General features: G+C 38.7%; 1 protein-coding gene across 6 annotated transcripts; it reads right to left on the bottom strand.

Moving 5' to 3' along the window:
• Positions 1–1,073: 1,073 nt before the first annotated feature.
• MTX3 (metaxin 3) lies at positions 1,074–18,152 on the bottom strand. 6 transcript variants are annotated; one of them, XM_032335867.1, is made up of 9 exons: positions 18,057–18,152; positions 17,484–17,553; positions 17,037–17,113; positions 15,980–16,072; positions 15,215–15,397; positions 14,995–15,071; positions 14,341–14,498; positions 12,983–13,071; positions 4,424–5,257 (listed from the first exon to the last, which is right to left on the bottom strand). In XM_032335867.1, the coding sequence occupies exons 1-9, from the start codon at positions 18,135–18,137 to the stop codon at positions 5,177–5,179; spliced, it is 909 nt and encodes a 302-aa protein (XP_032191758.1). In that variant the 5' UTR covers positions 18,138–18,152; the 3' UTR covers positions 4,424–5,176. The 6 variants fall into 6 exon arrangements, with proteins under 6 accessions (XP_032191761.1, XP_032191759.1, XP_032191758.1 ...); XM_032335866.1 differs by lacking the exon at positions 4,424–5,257 and adding an exon at positions 6,914–11,046; XM_032335870.1 differs by lacking the exons at positions 4,424–5,257; positions 12,983–13,071 and adding an exon at positions 1,074–2,998.
• Between the last annotated feature and the right edge of the window lie 1,598 nt (positions 18,153–19,750).

The raw sequence follows: 19,750 nt of genomic DNA, 5'->3' as shown, positions 1-19,750 counted from the left end.
AGAAAAAGAGAGACAAACCAAAAAACAGACTCATAAATTCAGAGAACAGCTGGTGGCTGCCAGAGGGGTGGTGGCTGGGGGATGGGCGAGAGAGAGAAAGGGCATGAAGAGCACACTTACAGCTACGGTGACGAGCACAGAGTAACATACAGAATAGGGAGGCAGGGGTGGAAGGAAGGAATCAACACAGAAAGTACCAAATCATAGTGCAGGGCACACAGCAGGCATTCAACCACCACTGGTTCTTACCTCCCCCCTTTCTTGTTCTCCTTTGGTACCACCCCCCAGCCTCCTTCGAGAGGACTATTTTCCATGCTTGTCTCTCTCATGGTGTATCTGTATTTCTTCTTATTTGGCCCCACATGTCAGATTGGCTTGCTTACTACAGCCTGAATCATTTGATTTCCTGTCCATGTTCCTAACCTTTCCAGCTCCTTTTGTATCATTTCTCTGTCATTCCTGCTGTTTACAATACCTCTCAATTTAAAGCCATCTGCAAATCTCATCAACAAACCACTGACTCCTTCTCCCCCCAGTCACAGGACATGTTGAATAAAACAGGACCTAACACCGATCTTCTTCCTTGCATTTGAGGCACCACGACACTGGGTTACTTTAAACTGCAACCATTTAAAAATACACTTACATTATTATTACACATTACTCCCAGCCTAGGCAAATCTAATATATGAAAATCAGGATTAATAATTTTTTAAATTTACTATTCACTGTATAAGAAATTTAATTATTTATCCCCTTAGTCTCCTTTCCTAGCCTACTTAAAATATCCTTTTGCTTACAAAAAGAAAAAAAAAATTAGTCAACTTGTCAAGGCTACTTATATCCTTGAATATAATAAGTACTTAGTGTCCAGTAGCCATTTCAGTCTACAAGAAACTTTTGGGTTTTTTTTTTTAAGATTTTATTTATTTATTTGACAGACAGAGATCACAAGTGGGCAGAGAGGCAGGCAGAGAGAGGGGGGGAAGTAGGTGCCCTGCTGAGCAGAGAGACCGACAGGGCTTGATCCCAGGACCCTGGGATCAGGCCCTGAGCCAAAGGCAGAGGCTTTAACCCACTGAGCCACCCAGGTGCCCCAACAAATTGTTTCTTAGTAGAGTTTTAGGAAGAAAACATAAGTTCTTCCATTTTAATAGTAAGCTTCTGAGTAGCCCACCAGTTTTCTCACTGCTGATTCAATGGATCTTGGCTTCAACTTTTCTCACCCGTTTTCCTGATATACTCAAAATGTTTTCAAATTCTATCTATTCTTCCTTCTTCAAAAACTTTTTGAGCTCCTTCTATGTTCCAAGCACTGCTAAGGCACAATGAAGAAAAGAGTCTCCGTCCCCCAGGAGCTCTTAATCCAGGAAAGACCATGAAAGGAAATAACACTGCCGAGCAGCTGACATGGTCAGAATGGGCAATGCGCTATCCCCTTTAGGCCACATGGAAACCCCATCTTACAGCTAAGAAAACAGGGTTTCAGTGAAGTTCACTAATTGGACTTTTATGCAGAGGATGAATGGAGAACTCACAGGGGAAACACAAATGGCCTAGAGACATAAGGGGAAATACTCAACCATAGTAGTTATCAAACACATGTTAAATAGATAAACAGGCTATTTGTTACCTCTCACGTGGTGAAGGCGAAGAGAACCAGAGAAACTGGGGAGGTTGTAGTCATGGAGGCTCCCCCACGTAGGGGGGCACAGGAGATCAAGTGGGGCGAGCTTCCTGAGAAACAGTTTGATAGTATGTAACAAGGACCATTAACAGAGGAATTTACCTTCATGTCCATCGCAAGGGAATGAAATACACAGTGCTACAGACAATGAAATTGCCCACAGCCTTTGAAAATCATGTAGAATAAGGGACGACCTATAAGATTTTCTGAATAGTAAATGAGAAAGCATATTACAGAATGGAACATACTATGGGATTACAATATATACAGGATTGTCTATGTGTATGTATAAAAAACAGAAGACTGAAAACATAGATGCCAATATGTTAACAGATGTTATTCAGAAGAGGTGGAGTTTTGGGGGTAGGTTTCACATTTAATAATAATAATTAAAAGAAACCAAACACATAAAACTCTTCATACACTCAGATCTGGTTTTTCCTCTGCCTTGCCATAAACATCAATGCAGATTAAGAATCCAATGGCTTGCTCAAAATCACCATTCAGTATATTGTGTTAAGCTGGGCTTGCTAACTCTGACATCCATGGTCTTTCTACATTCCCTCCAGCTTCTTCCCCAGAGCCCCAGTGACATCATTTCTAGAGTCCCTTTCTCTTGGGTTCTTTTTCCTCCTCATTTCTGCACCAACTATATCCCTTTACACTGTTTTCGAAACATATTGACTAAACCTATTGACCTGTTTTAGCAGTAGTCACCCTGGGAATTGGCTGTTTTACGTAATACCAACCAAATCGTGTTCACTAAATGCGAAAGGCAATTTCCCCCCTCCTGGAGAAAACTGGGACGCATATCAGACACAAGCTGAGAGTCTTCAGATAAGTCGGTTTGCTCGCGCATTTAACATAAAACTGAAATCTGTTTGGTCTTAACTGTGATATTTGGACAATATCATACTTTCTTCAATCCCAAAAGATTTCCTTTTTCAAAATGTGAACTCTTTAAAGCACCATCTTCCCCAAAGTGGGATCTGAGGAACCAATCCTTCATTGTATTTATAAATGTTAATTTTTTCCTTTTGTTTTCACTTGCTTACTCAAAAAGTAGAATAAATAGAATAGCTGTCTCACTTGGAAAAGAACAACTTTTGGAGCCTCAACTTGGCTGCGTTAAAAATTAGAAATGTCTTTGATGATGCGCAGCTGTCTTCATGTCTTCATCACAGATGTCTCATGCATTCCAGGAGGCTGACTAATGTACCTGGAGAAATAAAGCATGCTTTCTCATTCTTTGTCTTGAAGCTCTTGTCTGACCAAGAAGGGACTAGTTTCTCCTTGCTCTATACCTAGGAACTGAATTACAAACTGCTTTTGAGTAAAGACAAATCCTTATATTCCTCCCCAGCACTCTCCTTCTTGTTGTCATATATGCTTGTCTCCAACACATTTTGCCACACTCGGTGATCTGGCGGGTGCCCCTTTATCTCAATGTTCCTCCTACGGAGAATCACTTAGGATGAGATCCCAAGATGGTGAAACTTCAAAGCTTTCCTAGGGACAGCTGCTATCAGTGCAAAGGAAAAAGAGAGCACAGTTTATATCATAGTCTACCATCCACTGAAGGACATCACACTAAGAGTCCCCAAACAACCCTAAGACCAAAGTCGAATCTCTGAGCTCAGCAACTAAGAAACAAAAGTTCTGGAGATCTCTGTTGTGTGGTTCTCAGCGTTAGAAATCCAAAGAGCGGGCGCCTGGGTGGCTCAGTGGGTTAAGCCACTGCCTTCGGCTCAGGTCATGATCTCAGGGTCCTGGGATCGAGTCCCGCATCGGGCTCTCTGCTCAGCAGGGAGCCTGCTTCCTCCTCTCTCTCTCTCTGCCTGCCTCTCTGCCTACTTGTGATGTCTCTCTGTCAAATAAATAAATAAAATCTTTAAAAAAAAAAAAAAAAAAGAAATCCAAAGAGCTGTCTTTCCTCAAAGGACTTCCATTATCCCACAGTAGCAACTCTTCTTCCCTGCTCTCTGGCAAAAAGCACGCCAGAGCACTACCTCTGCCTCAATTTCCCCAGGAACCTTTCACCTAGAACCCAGAGTTCATATGCAGTTAAGATTTGTGTGCTTTGGGGATAGAAGTATAAATGATGAAGCCAGTTTTTTGTGTGAGAGACTTACATAGCTGACAGCTCTATTTGGAAGATCAATGCATTTTGCTATATGTAAGTTATACTCAATTAAAAAATAATTCTACTGATAAAGACCCTCACCCCCTCAGGGAAGCTGCCCTTACTTGACTCAAGTTATAACAGGATTCTCTATCCCATGTATCCTACCTCACTTATAAAAGGGGGGGGCAGCAAATAAAACATGAATATCTTCCCCATCACATGCACCCCAGCCCCTCACTAAAACTGCATTTTCCTCAGTGTATGCCTTCCATTCAGTTACATGAAATATTGCTGGACTGTCTAGGTGGGCAAAAGGGAAAATTTAAAAGAAATTTATAAGGTCAAAGGGATGAGCCAACTGTAGCCCTGAAAAATTGTGTGAGGTGAGTCATTCGCATACCAGTGCCTGAGCAAGGCGGCCTCTAACCTGCCTCAGCATGGGGTAGAAAGAGCACAAGGGATCTCAACTCACTATAGAAAGAATAAACATTTTCTAAAGAACAGCCTCCTATGGAGTTCACTCCCAGCACCGAATAACCACTTTCAACCACTGAAAAATTCTTCCCAGTGAAAATATTTACCTCAGGGAATAAATAACATTAAAAATGAAATTAATAAATATTCAGGCAATTTGAGATTTTATTGTGAAAATAGCTATTTTGACATTATATCCAGTTTCTCACTTATCAGAATAAATTCTTTACAACATTGATCATCACTACCACTTCTGGGTATTTATACATAATCTCTGAGTAAAATATATTCACACTAGGCATGACCAGAATATTTCAATTATGACCAACATTGCTTTAAGATCTTTACAACAAAACTATAGTATTTGTACACCAGTAGAGATGTTTAAAATATTTACCAAAGATAAGGTTGGCGGAACAAAACCAATATATGTACACATATATTTCTTAATCTTCCTTGTGTTCAATCTTCTAGAAAGCCAAAGTGACATTAGAAACACCTCAAATTTCCATTTCAAGATGCACAGAAAAATGGAAACATGTAATTTCCTATCATACAAACTAAAACATTAAGTCAGAAGAGGAATAAAGCTCATCTTCATGAAATCAACATAAAAGCCTGGGTACAGCCTTCCTTCTCTGATGAAGAGACCCCAGCATAGCAGGCGAAGGAGCCAGCAGTCCGAAGAACGACGGGCGAGGCTGGCCCTCTGTAAAGTGCATGACTTGCTGAGGACTGATGCAAACTCTAGCAAGTCATTTCTCTTGATTTCGAAGAATCCGGGATACGTAAAGTAAATGATGAAAAGGCAATTCTCTGAATTTGCATGAGGAAAACTAAAGAATCACAGCAAAGACCCAACTGCTTTTCACATGGCTAGATGTTCACCATTACACAATGCAAAGACCAAAGGCAAGCTTACCATCAAATACACATCCAAAGTGTGAAGTTCCAATAGGCAACTGTACACTCTGCGGAGAAGAAACAAAGAGCATCCTTATGCCTGATTAGCAATCCAGTTTTATACTTTGAGATGAAATCAAATACACTTAGTCCTCTGAAATTTGGAGGTCTAGTGATGTTTAAAGTTTTTAGGATATCGAAGCCCCTAGAATTTAATGAAAACTGTAAACCCTTATTCTAGAAAATGTACACACAAACATACAATCCTTGTTTAGAACATAGCTTCAGACTAGAATAGAACTTGAAAATATTAAATTTCTTTTGCTTTGTCATTGAAGCAACTGTAAACTTTCTACAATAGTGTGTGCGTCTATATGCGCATATACATGTATATATATTTAAATATGCATAAAAGCAGCAGCTTATATGTGACTTTAATGCTATAAATCCCATCACCTTTTTGGCACTTTTAAAGCACAGCCAAAAATGATCTGAAAATTTGTTCCAGAATTGCAAGTTGGCCCCCACTGTCTCAGAGATTCCTAAATGCTGCTGAGTTCTCTGGAGCCACCTGGTCGTGTCCCTGCACAGCTGTTCCAAGCCAGCTGGGATTCTAGGGAAAGGGACTAACTGACCAGGGGCCTCACAGGAGCCTAAATAACCAAACTGTTTAAACCCATGCTCCCCCTCCCTTCAACTGCATGGTCCAAGGGAGTCCTAACCTATCTTCCCATTTTTAATCACCACTCACTAGAGGGGCACCTGACAACAGGAAACCTTTGCAATTAGCACCAACAAGCAAAACCACTCCAGGGTAGTGCCTCCCTAAGTATATTTCTCAGAATAAAAATCCCAGAAGATACCTATTGTAAACAAAACAAAACAAAACCCACAAAACAAAAAACAAACCATATACAATAAATCAGGGAAACAGCACAGACAAGATAGGCCCTTCTCAGAAACTGAAACCACACAAAGATTCAGAAGAGCCTAGAGTAACCTAACAGAGCATTTCCCAAACTTATTTGGCCACAGAACCTTCTAGTCACATAATAACAATATAATCTGCCAAAACACACCTTCTTCTCCAGGGAAATAAAGATGGTTTTTTAAAAATCTTATGGTATAATTTCACATTAATAATAATCAGGATACAAAACGACTTGCTTTCCTCTCATTTTTTTAACTACTTTGTTTTGCTAAGAATATTCTTCTATCACAACACTCCCCTCTCTACAAATGTCCAGCTCAAAGTTACATTTTCTTATACCATTATTCAAGAATGTTAATTCTCATCCATAATCACTGGCCTCTTCATCTGGAATAAATAATTGCTGCATGCTTTTGATTCTGAGAATACCTCTTCACCTCAATCGCAGTGGTTTTAAGTCTAGGGCTGGTAACCTGGGCTTTTAGCAAACACAACATTCCAGCAAGATTTTGGGCTTCCTAGCAAACCCTACTTAACATCCCAACAGGGGCTAAAATATTTTGAAAACCCTTAAAAAACCCCAAAACTTCATCTTTACTCTCTGTGAAAATCAGCCTTTTGAAGATCTAATGACACTTCAGTTAAACCTTTGAGGGCAGGGGCACCTGGGTGGCTCAGCTGGTTAATTAAGTATCTGCCTTTAGCTCAGGTCATGATCCCAGGGTCCTGGGACTGGGCCCTGTTTCCCCTGCATGGCTCCCTGCTCAGTGGGGAGCCTGCTTCTCCCTCTACTTTTGCCCCTCCCCTTATTTGTGCATGCTTGCTCTGTCTCTCTCAAAGTAAATACATAAAATCTTAAAAAAAAACCTTTGAGGGTAACAGATTACAAATCTTTAGTTCATGTAATTTACAATAAATTTCTTAATAATCCATTTAAGAAATAAGAAAACACCAAAGAGCAAATGTAAATTCCACAGAGCTGAACAAGAAAAAAAGACAAAAGGTAATTCTTAATGCCAACAACATATACAAAAAAGACAATAATCAAAACCCAAATTATTCTCAGCGGCTCTGATCAGGATTTCAATTATAAAAATAACCAAAGCAAGATGAAGTCAATTACTAAATCCCTCTGAGCTTAGAACAAAAACACACAGATGCTGCACCTTCTTCATCAAAGCACGGCCCTAGCGCACACCTCGTCACACTGTGTAATTAGAGAGAACACAGCAAAGCAAAGAACTACCACCCCATGAAGAAAAAGAACTTTTTCTTAATGTATCTTACCCAAAAAGGTAAACCCAGGTACCACAGAAAGAAGATACTACTACAAATATAAAATCATAGGATATTTTATAGGGAATTGGAGTTCTTGGTTTTAGATTGTTGTTTTTTCTTTTCTGGAAGGGCAAAGCAGATCTTTAGATACTCAGTCGTTACAAACCTGAGGTGTTTCTTTCTTTAAACTTAAGAAGGAAGTAAGTTATATTTAATTTATATTATTTATTTGTCTGGAACTGAACACTAAATACTATGTTTGGTTTATGTAGATAATCATAAATTTACTTTTTAAAACCCTTTTGATATACAGACTCATAAGAAGTTCCAAAAATAGTACAGTGACTGTGTATCCATCATTCAGCTTCTTGACTTTATATTTTGGTTTTAAAGGGTTAAGACTTTTGACTGTTTATGGAAAACTGTCAAAAAACCCAATAGGCCTGGTGGATATATATTCTTGGAACAGTCTCATGAAAACATACTCCTGACTTTAAATACCACAATTATCACATGAAGGCACCTTAAAAAATTGGTTTTCTGAGATTGTATCATTGATATGTTTCTGCCTCTTTTGATGTCTAGTTTCTTTCCATTTTTGTAGACTTCTGAAAACTGCAACTTAGCTGTGTTTGAAATAAGCTCCCTGATTCCTTCACATTAATAAATCTAGTAATATTAAATGAATAGAAATTACAAATGCAAATCAAAATGCTTTGGATTTATTATAAAACTCCTGAATTCTCTAGTACTCCCAAAATAATACAAACAACCCTAAGCTGAAATTTGTCGTTGCCAATCTTTGCAGGGGAAAATAACCATGGTGAAGGAATGACAATCCTCAATGCTTTTTAGAGTGTCTTTAGTGTTCAAAGAAACGGTCAATCTTATGGATGATTGGTGGCCGTCCACTGATGGAAGATCTTTATCTTATGGGAATTATCTGACTGGTTTTCTAATCCTATAATACCAACAAATATAAACACACAGTCCCTTTGGTCATATTCCACCATCACGTCCTCAAGAAAGTAGCTTACAGTATTTTGTTAAACACTGTGTACCATTTATCTCAGCAACTGAAACTTTATCCAGAACATATCCTGACAGGCTGGTCACAAGCTCTCTGGCCAATCTGGAAAGTTCTTTCTTTCTAAGAGCTTCTTCGATGCGTGGCTCATCCCTGGAATGCTTTATACTCAGTTATAGCTTCCTGACATCTTGTTGGCTTATCCTCAAAATGCTCAACTAAGAATCCCACTGTATAAATTCTCACTTATCTAAATCACATTTTGCACCTTAGGAAAGGTAGTCTGGAAACATCCTAGCCTATGTACTGCAAGTCTAAAGGCAATTCAAAGCAGGAATGACCAAAAGGAAGTAAATCATTATTACAGCTGTCTTTTGTACTAAAAAATGACAAATACGTATTATTCTAGAATGCTATCTTTCATTAAACTTTCAAAACGTGAAATGTTACAGTATGTTTATTGGTTGAGTTCTGTGATGTAAGAACATGATCTCTACATTCGTATAAAAATTTAAACACACTATCCTTAGCATGGATATTAGTAGTTTTACTCCCAGAAAACTTTACATAAGCCAGTATTATCTTTGTGCCCAGGGAGAAACTTGGGAGTTAAATTTGCCATTTGATTTTAGAATCTGTTAGGGTTGATATAGCTCTTTCTCCCCCAATTTTTCATTTTTCCCAAACCTAATTTTAATTGTCCTGTTTTACGTACATTGACAATTTTAAGCCACTTCAAATGCTTCTTTGAAGGCTTAACATAAATCACAATTGAAAAAGACCAACCCTAACTAAAGTATAAATAGACTGATTAATGTGTTAACCACCCTTCTCCAATATACATCAATCCCAGAGGACGGTAAGTCCTATGGTCATGATTTTTAATATAGAATATTCGTACGTATTTTGGATTGCTGGAATCTAATAGAAAATTAATACAAAGCACACAAACTCATTGCAGAAGTAATGCGAAACTCATTAGTTACTTTCCCTAAATACATCCAAACAGATAAGATTTTGAAGACTACCTTGTTTCTCATTTAATTAAAACTTTCAAGAAAAAATATTTACAATGATTTATAGACTCCTGCATCAAGAGCTACCTAAATACAGAGCAAACTGGGAGGATTTAGGTCAAACACAGCTGAGCTCCATTCAGCTCCAATTAGGCAAGTCTCTTGACTATAGAGCTGTTTTCTTAACATGGGGGTTTCTGCACGACGTGGTAAGATTTGCTGAGCACCATAGTAATCTTTTGAGACACTAATCAAAAACATGATCCTATATTTTAAAAACCCCAGAAGTGGTTTTAGGACAACAGAAGCACCTCAGCCACTAAAATTAGAGAGATTCTGTTATAAGGAAAATCACCTGCACAGCAAATCCTTTAACAGGTCGGCAACCAATAAATAGAAAATACTCTTTAAAAACTACCGCTATTTCCAAATATCCCATTAGATGCTTCAACTGTAGTTCAACTATATGGAAAATAATAAGTTGCCATAAAGCTTTTGACGTGACAGTCGTTTTATGAAAAGAGCAATGGTTCAAGCATGATGAACTTGGACCAAGCGCACAGTAGGTACTTCTGTCACTCTAGCAGAGTAGTATCTGACAGTTGGGCAACTTTCAGTAAGACTTTATAGCCTACCATAATAAATGATGACCAATATACTCAGTTCCCCTGAAATTAATCCAAGAAAGAGAGGACTTGAGTTAAAAATGTACTACAAATACATAGGTCTAAAGCTGCCATTGGTCCAATAAACTAAAAGAATCCTTGCCAACCTTAACTGAACACATCACCAATACCAATGTTCTATTGAAGTGCATACAGTCAGATGAATATTATATGTAACCACCTGTGATACATATATATATCTCAGACATATATATGTGTGTGTGTGTGTGTGTGTGTATAGTACTGATAGCCCAAAAGATTACACTTCTGAGAGCATAATTCAAAAGCACATTCCTTGTTGCTTTTTAAATACAGGCTTTTCTACTGAAGTAAATAGAATATGAGAACATTACATTTTTCCCTAACGTCTAAAATTGGCATCAAAATTTCTAAACAGAAGAAAAAAAAGCCTCAAAGAGCCACATATTAGATATTTAAACTGTTCCAAGAAAACTAAATTAATAATAAATTAACTTGAATAAATAAGAGCACACATTCAGAACAGAATTGTATGTTTTGGTCAGCAACATGTGAACTAAAGGCAAAAATCTGCCAAGATTAAGGCAGGCTGTTGTTGTTGTTTAAATATACAGTACAGTGTGTTTTCTTTTTTCCCCAAGTTCATTTAGCATTTACTCTGATGTTATCTAAAGTGCACTGCCAAGCTAAAATACAAGCTTCCTAATTAAGAAAAACTAGATGTCAGAGAAAGTTTCTTTTTAGAGCCTTCCTTATACCTACTAATGATATTTTCTGTTTGCCATCACATAAGTAGTGTAAGAGATGACTGCAACAATCACATGACTTTGGACACAAAGCATGAGGACTGTCAGGGCGATAGCCGTTGTAAGGAATTACTTTCTTCTTCTGCTGGAGTCAATTTAAGTGTTGGCAGTTTCCGAGGAGGAAGCTGAGGGCTTTGGCGAAGATTGTCATCCATCTGTGGAACATACAAAAGATACATCTAACTAATGGCGGTGGCACCACTTGTGTGGACTGTGGTCTCCCCGTCCAAACCATAGCCTGGAAGAGTACAGAACCATATGGTTCCAGGACTGCCTGAGAAACCTTTTCCTTACAAATACTCAAGAATTCGAAATGTTGCACCCCAAATACCAGCTAACTCAGTGTATGTATAAAAGCTATGTTGCTCGTCTTTGATGCCTTCCAATGGAAAAAAGTATTCCTGGTGAACGCCTTGAATCAATTGTGTTGTCAGGCTTTTTTCTTACAAGAATTAAGTCCCTCAAATATTACTCTTTCTTTTTATAAGCTCTATATTTTCTGTCCAAATGGTGAACAATAGTAGCCAATAGGTTTGTTGTCCTAACACCGGTAGTCAACAGTGAACCACACCGAGAGCAGATGTGAAACGGGTGGACAGCAGAGTGCCTGACTTAGAGTTAGGAAGCTTTCATATATTGATGATGACCCAAGATAGAAGTGTACCAAGTGATACAATTGGGTGCCTCCTGGGTGCCCTTTCCGCACAGGTAGATATCTCGTGGTTCCCTCTACATGGCTGTCATGAATTTGCCACACAGAGAAAATGAAAACTCTACTGGATGGCCCCTATCTAGCAGTTAAGTGTCTAAAACAATCTACATAATCTTTCTATGACCCACATTTAAACAGTCAGCATATTTCCTCTCACGGGATTGACTGAGTTGGGCTAAGAAGATAAACTTGGCGTGTAGTCAGCCCACCTAAACTTTAGTACTGGTCTTTTCCAGTTTTACTGCTCAGTTCTACTCACTACTCATGTTCTAACAACACATGAAATACTGTAAGAAGAAACAGAATGGTCGTGCCAGGGAGAGGCAGAGGTTTCTGGCAACTAGTACTACTCGTACTGGATTCAGAGTTCCAGGTATCTCCTTCATTTGCAGCTGACTAACTACAGAGCCCATGTTGGAATCCAGTCTCCAGAGTTCAAATACCCTCTCTGCTTCTAGCCAGCTGAATGACCTTACGTAGGTGACATATACTACTCTCGAAGTGTCACTGTCCTCATCTGTAATACAGGGCTGATGGAGCAGCTGATGGAGAACACAGAGCTGCTGTGAGGACCAGTGAGACAACTCAAAAGCTCACACAACATGGTGCCGTTACCGAGACCTCAGGAACTGAGGGCCAGTGCTATCAGGCCACAGTGCCTCACTGGTTAGTGAAAAAAGGAAGTATCATTCACTGGTATAAGAAAAAAAGCAAGTTCATCAGACATTTGGGGGAAAATGCGTAAGTCTCTTGGATTTTTTCAACTAGAATCACCTTTGAAATTTCCATTACTGGCTATCTCCCCTATGTACTTCCTCAATATCTCTTATCGAATGAGCAAACCCAAAGTGGCAAAATATGCCCACTGATTAAACACAACAACAAGACCAAAAACCATAAGCGACATTAAGAACAGATAAGGAAAGGAAGGAGAAAAAAATAACACAGTTTAAGTAGAAGAAAGAAAAAGACATCATAGTGCTATTCAGAAAGGACAAGCACAGGTGCTTATAATCTCAAGAAGTGCTATCCTTCAGAGACAGAAACAGACAAGCAAAGAAGTGTTTTAGTTTTGTCTTTTTTTTTTTTTTTTAAGACCGGGCTTCTGGGTCTCCTAATTTGAAAAATCACTAATTATGTGGTAAAAGTAAACCCAATACCACTATCAAAGTAATCAGGTCACTACTGGCTTCAAAACATTGTATTATGTACAACTTCAATAAATGTATATTTGAGCAGCTTTATGGAAAAAAATAAACTCTTAAAAAAAACTAAGAGGGTAAAGTTAATGCATATTAACTTTACAATTAAGTTACAATATTAATTTCAGGAAGGAAAATACTAAACTACTATAAAATAATGATTGAAATAAACTTGACCTTTTCAATCAAGTTGGATTCCTTATTTACAAGCTGTGTGAGTTTCTGCAGATTTGCATCTACCGTTTCTTGTCCAGCAGGAGAGATGCCTAAGAAGCCAGGACAGAAATCAGAAAGACAGAAAATTTTGAAAAGCTGTTTAGACTGAAAGAATTTTGAGTCTCTCCACCCTCCCAAGTATGCCACCCTCCAAAAATAAATAAATAAAACTAGGCAAAATGAAAAACAATTATGGGTTTAAAGGCAAAGTTAAAAGAGATAGTAATGCTCCCAAAACCAAACCCTAAACAAAAAGACTAAATTAGTCTATTAAGTAGACAGCCAAGTGTTATGCAGTTAGCAAGTGTAGTTAGTCAAAGAGCACAGCAGTCCTCATATCCTTCTCAAATTTGAGTTGTACCTTTTCCCCACTCATACCAAATAAGCCTTCAGTCACAACGACTGGGACAGCCTTCTAAGGCAGAGACTCCGATACGGCACCCAACCAGGCATTCACAGTATTTGGAGGGACTTAAAAAAATACAGATTCCTGGGCTCCATGCCTGTGAGATGCTAATTCAGTAAATCTGACAAAGGAGCCAAAATTCTGTATTTGTCCTCTAGCCAGGTTTGCTAATCACTGATCCAGAGTAACAAGGTTGAAAGGTACTTAGTTTGATGACTCTCTAACTGCTAACCCCTCGCTCTCTACCAAACATACAACCCACCCTGAAAAAGAAACTGTCCCTAAGCCAGTTACCCTTGTAACTTCTGTTTCCTTAAAAGAACAGTCTCTGCCAATTCTCCCAATACAAATTTCGTATCCTGATCACTTAAGCACAAGGTCCCACACTCCCAAGGAACCATATCCTAAGTGACGGGTACCCTCTCTTTACAATACCTCCAGTCTGATGCAACCAGTTTTCAAGTAGTGGAAATATGGGAGTGTACCTCCCCCAAATCAATCTGCTGCTGATTCCTGTTCACGCAGGAAAATGCAGGAAGCAACATTTAAAATAATTGCCCATTTGCGTTAGGATAAATGCTATCTTTTAGCAGGGACTCAATAAATACCTGTGGTTAACTTTTAGAAGAAAATGATCCACTTCAAAGGGGCAATTTTTAAAGAAGAACAAGAGGCAAGAAATGTATAAAATCTAGAAGAACAGACAAAAGGCAAACGTCTATTTCTCTATTTAAAGTAGAACTAGCACATGGGAATAAATTTGGAAAAATGCAACTGTTTTAAGTGCTACAATTCAACATTACAGACAATACACAAATTTCTTCAATAAGTCATGAATTTTGCTTATATGTCCATTGGAAAATACGCAGATATTCTACGCAAACACAGATTAGCTGAAGAGGGGCCAGCTTACCTCCAAGACTAAGCCTAAAATAACTGTTTAGGATGTCATCACAGAAACGGCACAGGTTGGAGAGCTGTTTCAGATGTTCTTGTAACTGAACTTTAGGAAAGCGTACTTTATAAAGTGGCGCGAGGAAACCAAATACATAGGCATCCAAGGTAGATGGCCTAAAAATAAATTAAGGATTTTTTGAAAAACACATAGGAAAATACTAATGTGGGATTATGTTAAAAATATTTTTTCTCAAATCCATTTGCCAATTCTGGAGTATATAATATAGCCTTTTAAAAGGTTTACTACATATTTTTGCTTATAAAATGATGCAATGAATGAGGGTTATATTCAGTAGTTTTTTAAATACTGTAACCATTTATTTTATTTAGAAGAAAAGTTATAAAGTAAAGACGTATGTTTACTCACAAGTGTTATGTACAGATAAGAGACAGGGTGGGAATAGCCTTAGATATTTTAAATTCACACAGATAGCATATGGAGTCAATGTTTGATTACCACGGACAGAAAAAGTTCACTAGAGTAATCCATTAAATCTTTTTATTAAAGTAAAAAACTCATAAAGGGGGGCAAGACGACTTGCTTTAGGTAACTGTTTATTGATTACATGCATACAAAACATCAGAATGATTTTGAAGGGAATGCACTCACGTATCTCCAAAGAAAAACTGAGATGTTCCCAATCTGTTTGACAGAAGATTTAGGCACTCCTTGGCATCTCTGTATATCTAATAAGGACAAAATAACAACTCAAAAGTAGGAAGGATGCTCTAGAACTCCTTTTAGGCAGGCATTTAGGTACATTCATCTCTGCTGCCTCTCGTGTTCCTCCTCTGGAGGCCCCTTGCTTTGAAAGTAATCCCAACCATACCTGAGCTTCCACTTCTCGGAGGTGGTAGAGAGGAGGCTCTCCTCTGGTCAGAAGAATTCTATTTAGTGCTCCCTTAGACATCCTTCCAGGCAGAATCAAACTCAAGGGAAAAGGAATTCGTGAAGCAAACCATGGCTTTGTCACAGTAAAGTAATTGTCACTCTCAACCCAGAATGTGTGAAGCTGCAAACCAAACAAAAACAACTAAAAACCAAAACCAAACCAAACAAAAACAAAAAACAAACAACCCCCTCCAATCAAAAAACCAAAATCAAAATCAAAAACAAACCCACTACAAGCATGTTCTTTTATTAAAAGAAAGGTCATCTGATCAAGTGAAAGTTTTTGATAAACATCTTTGTCTAAAGTAGCTTCATCCAACTTTCCCAATTTGAATGACCCAAATATAAAACAAGATTTTAAAAACATGCATCTGTTGATTGCTGTATCCCATGCACCCAGAACAAGGCCTGGCATATATCTGCTCAATAAATACTTGTTGAATGAATGAACTATACTTAGCTGATTTCTATACATGGGAGCACCAAACTCCATCTTCCATAAATAAATTTATTTCCATAATGACATTACCTTTCACTTCATTGTTTCATGTCCTAGTTGAATGTCTAACAATCCAGTTGCACAGTAACACAGAATCAAGATTAATACATAAATGAAACTTCCTCTCTTAAGCCATTTTCACTATGCTCCTTCTAAATAGGCTGAAGGATATTTTTAGTAGGTCACTATAATACCAATGCTTACCACTGCAGGAAGAAGCTTCTCTTCGATGAGAGCAATGTAAGCCAGGGTATCTGCCCCCTGTTTTGCTGAGAGTTCATAATCAGCATTATATTTCTATGAAAAAACATAAAACCAAAATACTTGAGAAGTCAAGGGCATCTCAAAACAGGGAAGCTAAATAATATTATTCCTCAAAAATGGCAAATAAGATATTAAAAGGCAGAACAATAAATACCAAATCAGTGACAAATGCAGCTTGATGCAAATAAAATTCTTAGCACAACATCACACACACGGTAAGGTCAGTAAATACTGGTTTTTTTTGTTGTTGTTGTTAACTGCTATTATTTAATGATTGTTTATGACCTAGTTTTGCTAGTGCTTGCCATATAGTGCAAACTTAATAAACAGAAGCTATTATTTTTAATAATAAGGAAGAAGTTCTAATTAGTTGCATTCTTCCCATGAAAAAAGAAAGACCCCCCCCCCAATTTAAAACAGTTCTAAATTTTGTTGACATAGGACTGACTTTTTTAAGAAAAGTATTGTCAAACCCAATTATAACTTTGGTATTTAAAGAAGTCTTTACATGTTTAAATATTCTGGATACATTATACAAATCTTTACATGCTCGCCCATTTTAGATACATTACTTCATGAAACATTTAATTGCAACTCTCTAGTTAAGTGTTCTTTAAAAATAAAATAGTTGCTAGCTGGTGGGAACTCAGATGTCATATGCAGCAGAAAGTGTGTAGCAGCTTTGTGACTAAATTGACAATCGTTATCAGTAAGTGTATCGTGAAGATGGCTTCATTGAATCTGCTTATGTCTAAACTTAAATCCAGAACAGTATATGAAAATATAAATTGAGTGTACTTCACTATATGACTTTCAAATCACAATACAACTCATGATTCAGAGCAGTAATTCTCAAGTCCATTTTTATATCAAACCTGAGGTATCTCCAATTATCTACTGATTTGGTTAAAAAAAATTAAAAAAAAACTTTACAATGTTTTTATTTTTGTTGTTTTTAAGTAACATGCAGGGAACATGTTAAAAATGAACCACCCACCTGTTTTCTTAAAAAGTTTAGTATTTTTGCAGGCTGAGAAACAATGTTGTCTTCAGTTGTCAAAATTGGTACATCTCCTATAACCAAAAACAGTTCACATACAAGGAAATGTTTCTACTTCCTCTGAGGGGATTCTGATCCCCTAAAAACTACACCAACTGCCATTTGGAGGGGGGAAATGAGTAAGCTCATCTTAGTTTTTTGCAATTTCACAATGCAGTTTTGGAGAACACTGTCATTTCTCGTAATTTCCATTGATCTGGCTTATATTTTAAAGTACTACTCAGAATGATCAAACCATAAGCAACATAAAGCCAAGGTCATGGCAAGAAGAAACTAAACCCCAAGGTATTCCATGGCTGTATGCCTCACAGGTTTAAATTCGGCGAGGAAGGGGGAGTAATTTCAAAAACAGCAGTAAAGTGTATTAAAATGTTTACACTGTACCTCTTGAACCTCTCCAGGTGTTATCTATGACATTGACTTTCAAGGGTGCACCAGAAAATTTGGCGTAAGCCTGAAACAAAGTTTGCAATAAAACATTAGGCTTGAGTACGTAGCGCAAATCTACAGAGCAACTTTACAGCCTGGTCCCCCTAAGGCAGAAACGCCTGACACGCGGGCTGTGTCCCTCTCCGGCTGTCTAGCAGAGGACCCGCGCGTCAGCTGCCCATGTTTCGGGGAATCTGTTCCCCCAAAGGTCTGGGGGATGCAGAGCTGGGCGCGCGTGCACCCAGCTTTGGCTTTTCATTCCACCGCCCAGAAAGCTCTGCAAGGCTGAAAAGACTCGGAGCCAAACGGGAAAGCCATGACTCTTCCGCGAGGCCTTGGCGGGGTCACAGGCCAGGCTGTGACTCCAGAGTAAGGAACCCAGTGCAGTGCAGCGAGAAGCTCCCCGGCCACTCTCGGCCCTGCAGCGCCGCAGGGAACCGCGGCGAGCGACGGAGACCAGACCCAGTCAGCCTCGCGCCTCTGGCCCCGCCCATCTTTCCTGCGCCCTGGCCCGCAAGGCGGCCTCACCATCACCACCAGGGACTCGCTGTGCACCGATGGGAGCCCCCAGCCACCTCCCCAGCAACTGAGCTCCAAGGGGGCCGCCATCTTGCCGGGGCTGACCTTTGCTACACCGGAAGTACTTAGCGGCCCAATTTCCGGCACGTTGAAGCACAGGGAGGGGCGGAGGGAGGGAAAAGTACCTTTGGACTGTGAAGAGGTGTGGCAAGGAGAGGTGGAGGGGTTAAAAGTGCCCTCACCTTAGCTAATTGAATTTAAATTAAAAAAATAATAATAAAATAGATAAAAAATAAAAGCCCACTTAGAATCAGCCTGGCCTAATGGTTAAGAATCCTGGCCCTTAAGATACGTCTGCCAGACAGTCCTCAAATATTTACTGGAAGCCAAGTGTTTGAACATTACTATCTTGGGCCTAAACTAGCCCATTTGTAAAATAGGCAGGATTGTTGTGTTTTTAAAAATTATGACACAGGGAGAAATAAGTTGACATACAATAGGCACTCAATAATTGTTCAACCCCTTACCCCATACACTTGGCTTTTGTCTCATTCCACTCTTAGTCTTAATTATGTCACCCTCATGTTCACTTGCTCCACTCTCCTTAGAGGTAACCCTATTACTGAAACTTGTTAAGTGAATTCTGCCTTTTTCAGACAGGAAAATCTCCTTTCTCTGCCACTGCTCCCTCCAAACAGAGCTTAACTGTCACCTTCTCTGGGATGATTTTACAAAGTTAGGAACTTTGGCATTCCTGCAGACCCTTGTATACACTTAAATTGTGGCTTCTATTCCATGCAAATTTTTTGCCTTTCACTGTACTGAAAATTCTCTGAAGACAGAACAGGGCTGGCTTCATAGATGGGAGACCTGTGTAGTCACACAGGGCCCTGTGCACAGAGCCCAGAACTGCCTTAATGTTCTGCTGCCATTGTCTTGAAATTCTTAACTTTTTAACAAGGGGCTTCCATTTTTATTTTCTCCTGGGCCCTACAGATCATATAGCGACCTAACCTGTGGGCATGAACCAAATGTTTTTTGAAAATCACACTGACAATTTCTCAGAGAAACTGTCAAGGAGGAATAATAGGCCTTCAGAATGCCATGGTCCTATCAGACTTACAGGGTCCTGGAGTTGGAACTTGGGTCCTGGGTCCTTCTTCTAGAAGGTACAACAGTCTTTCTGGGATACCCTCCCAGTCATTTCTCCAAGTTCTTTCCTTAACTCTGCCACACTGAAGTAGTTGGGTCCCCTTAAACAACGGTAATCTCAAAAGAAACCTTTGCAAATTTTCATAAAATTATAATTCAATAAAGAATTGATAGGCATTCCCTAGGGTTAGATGGTTTATTTAGCCATCTAAATTATAGCTTCGATCTGCTAAAGTTTTTTTTTTTTCATGTTTCAAAAGCAAAAGTTCTCAGAAATGGGAAGGATAAAGTATATCAAAGGTGGGAATCCACTGATAATACTTTATAAATGAGAAATGCTTAATAAATGTTCATTGAAGCCAAATATCAAAACATTTATTGAACAGCTACTGTATCCAAGACACTGTAAGGCTCTTGGAGAAACAGAAACAAATAAGACTTGAATTCTATTCCCATGAGTCTATAGTCCACAAAGGAAACATACAACTAAGTGTAAGAAGTCAGATTATCATGAGTAACATTAGAGACATAACTAAAATACTATGTAAGCA

The sequence above is a fragment of the Mustela erminea genome, chromosome 3 (genome assembly GCF_009829155.1).
Source record: "Mustela erminea isolate mMusErm1 chromosome 3, mMusErm1.Pri, whole genome shotgun sequence".
Taxonomy (NCBI): Eukaryota; Metazoa; Chordata; class Mammalia; order Carnivora; family Mustelidae; genus Mustela; species Mustela erminea.
Note: the sequence above shows the minus strand (reverse complement) of the source record. Positions and strands in the feature narration are given on the sequence as shown.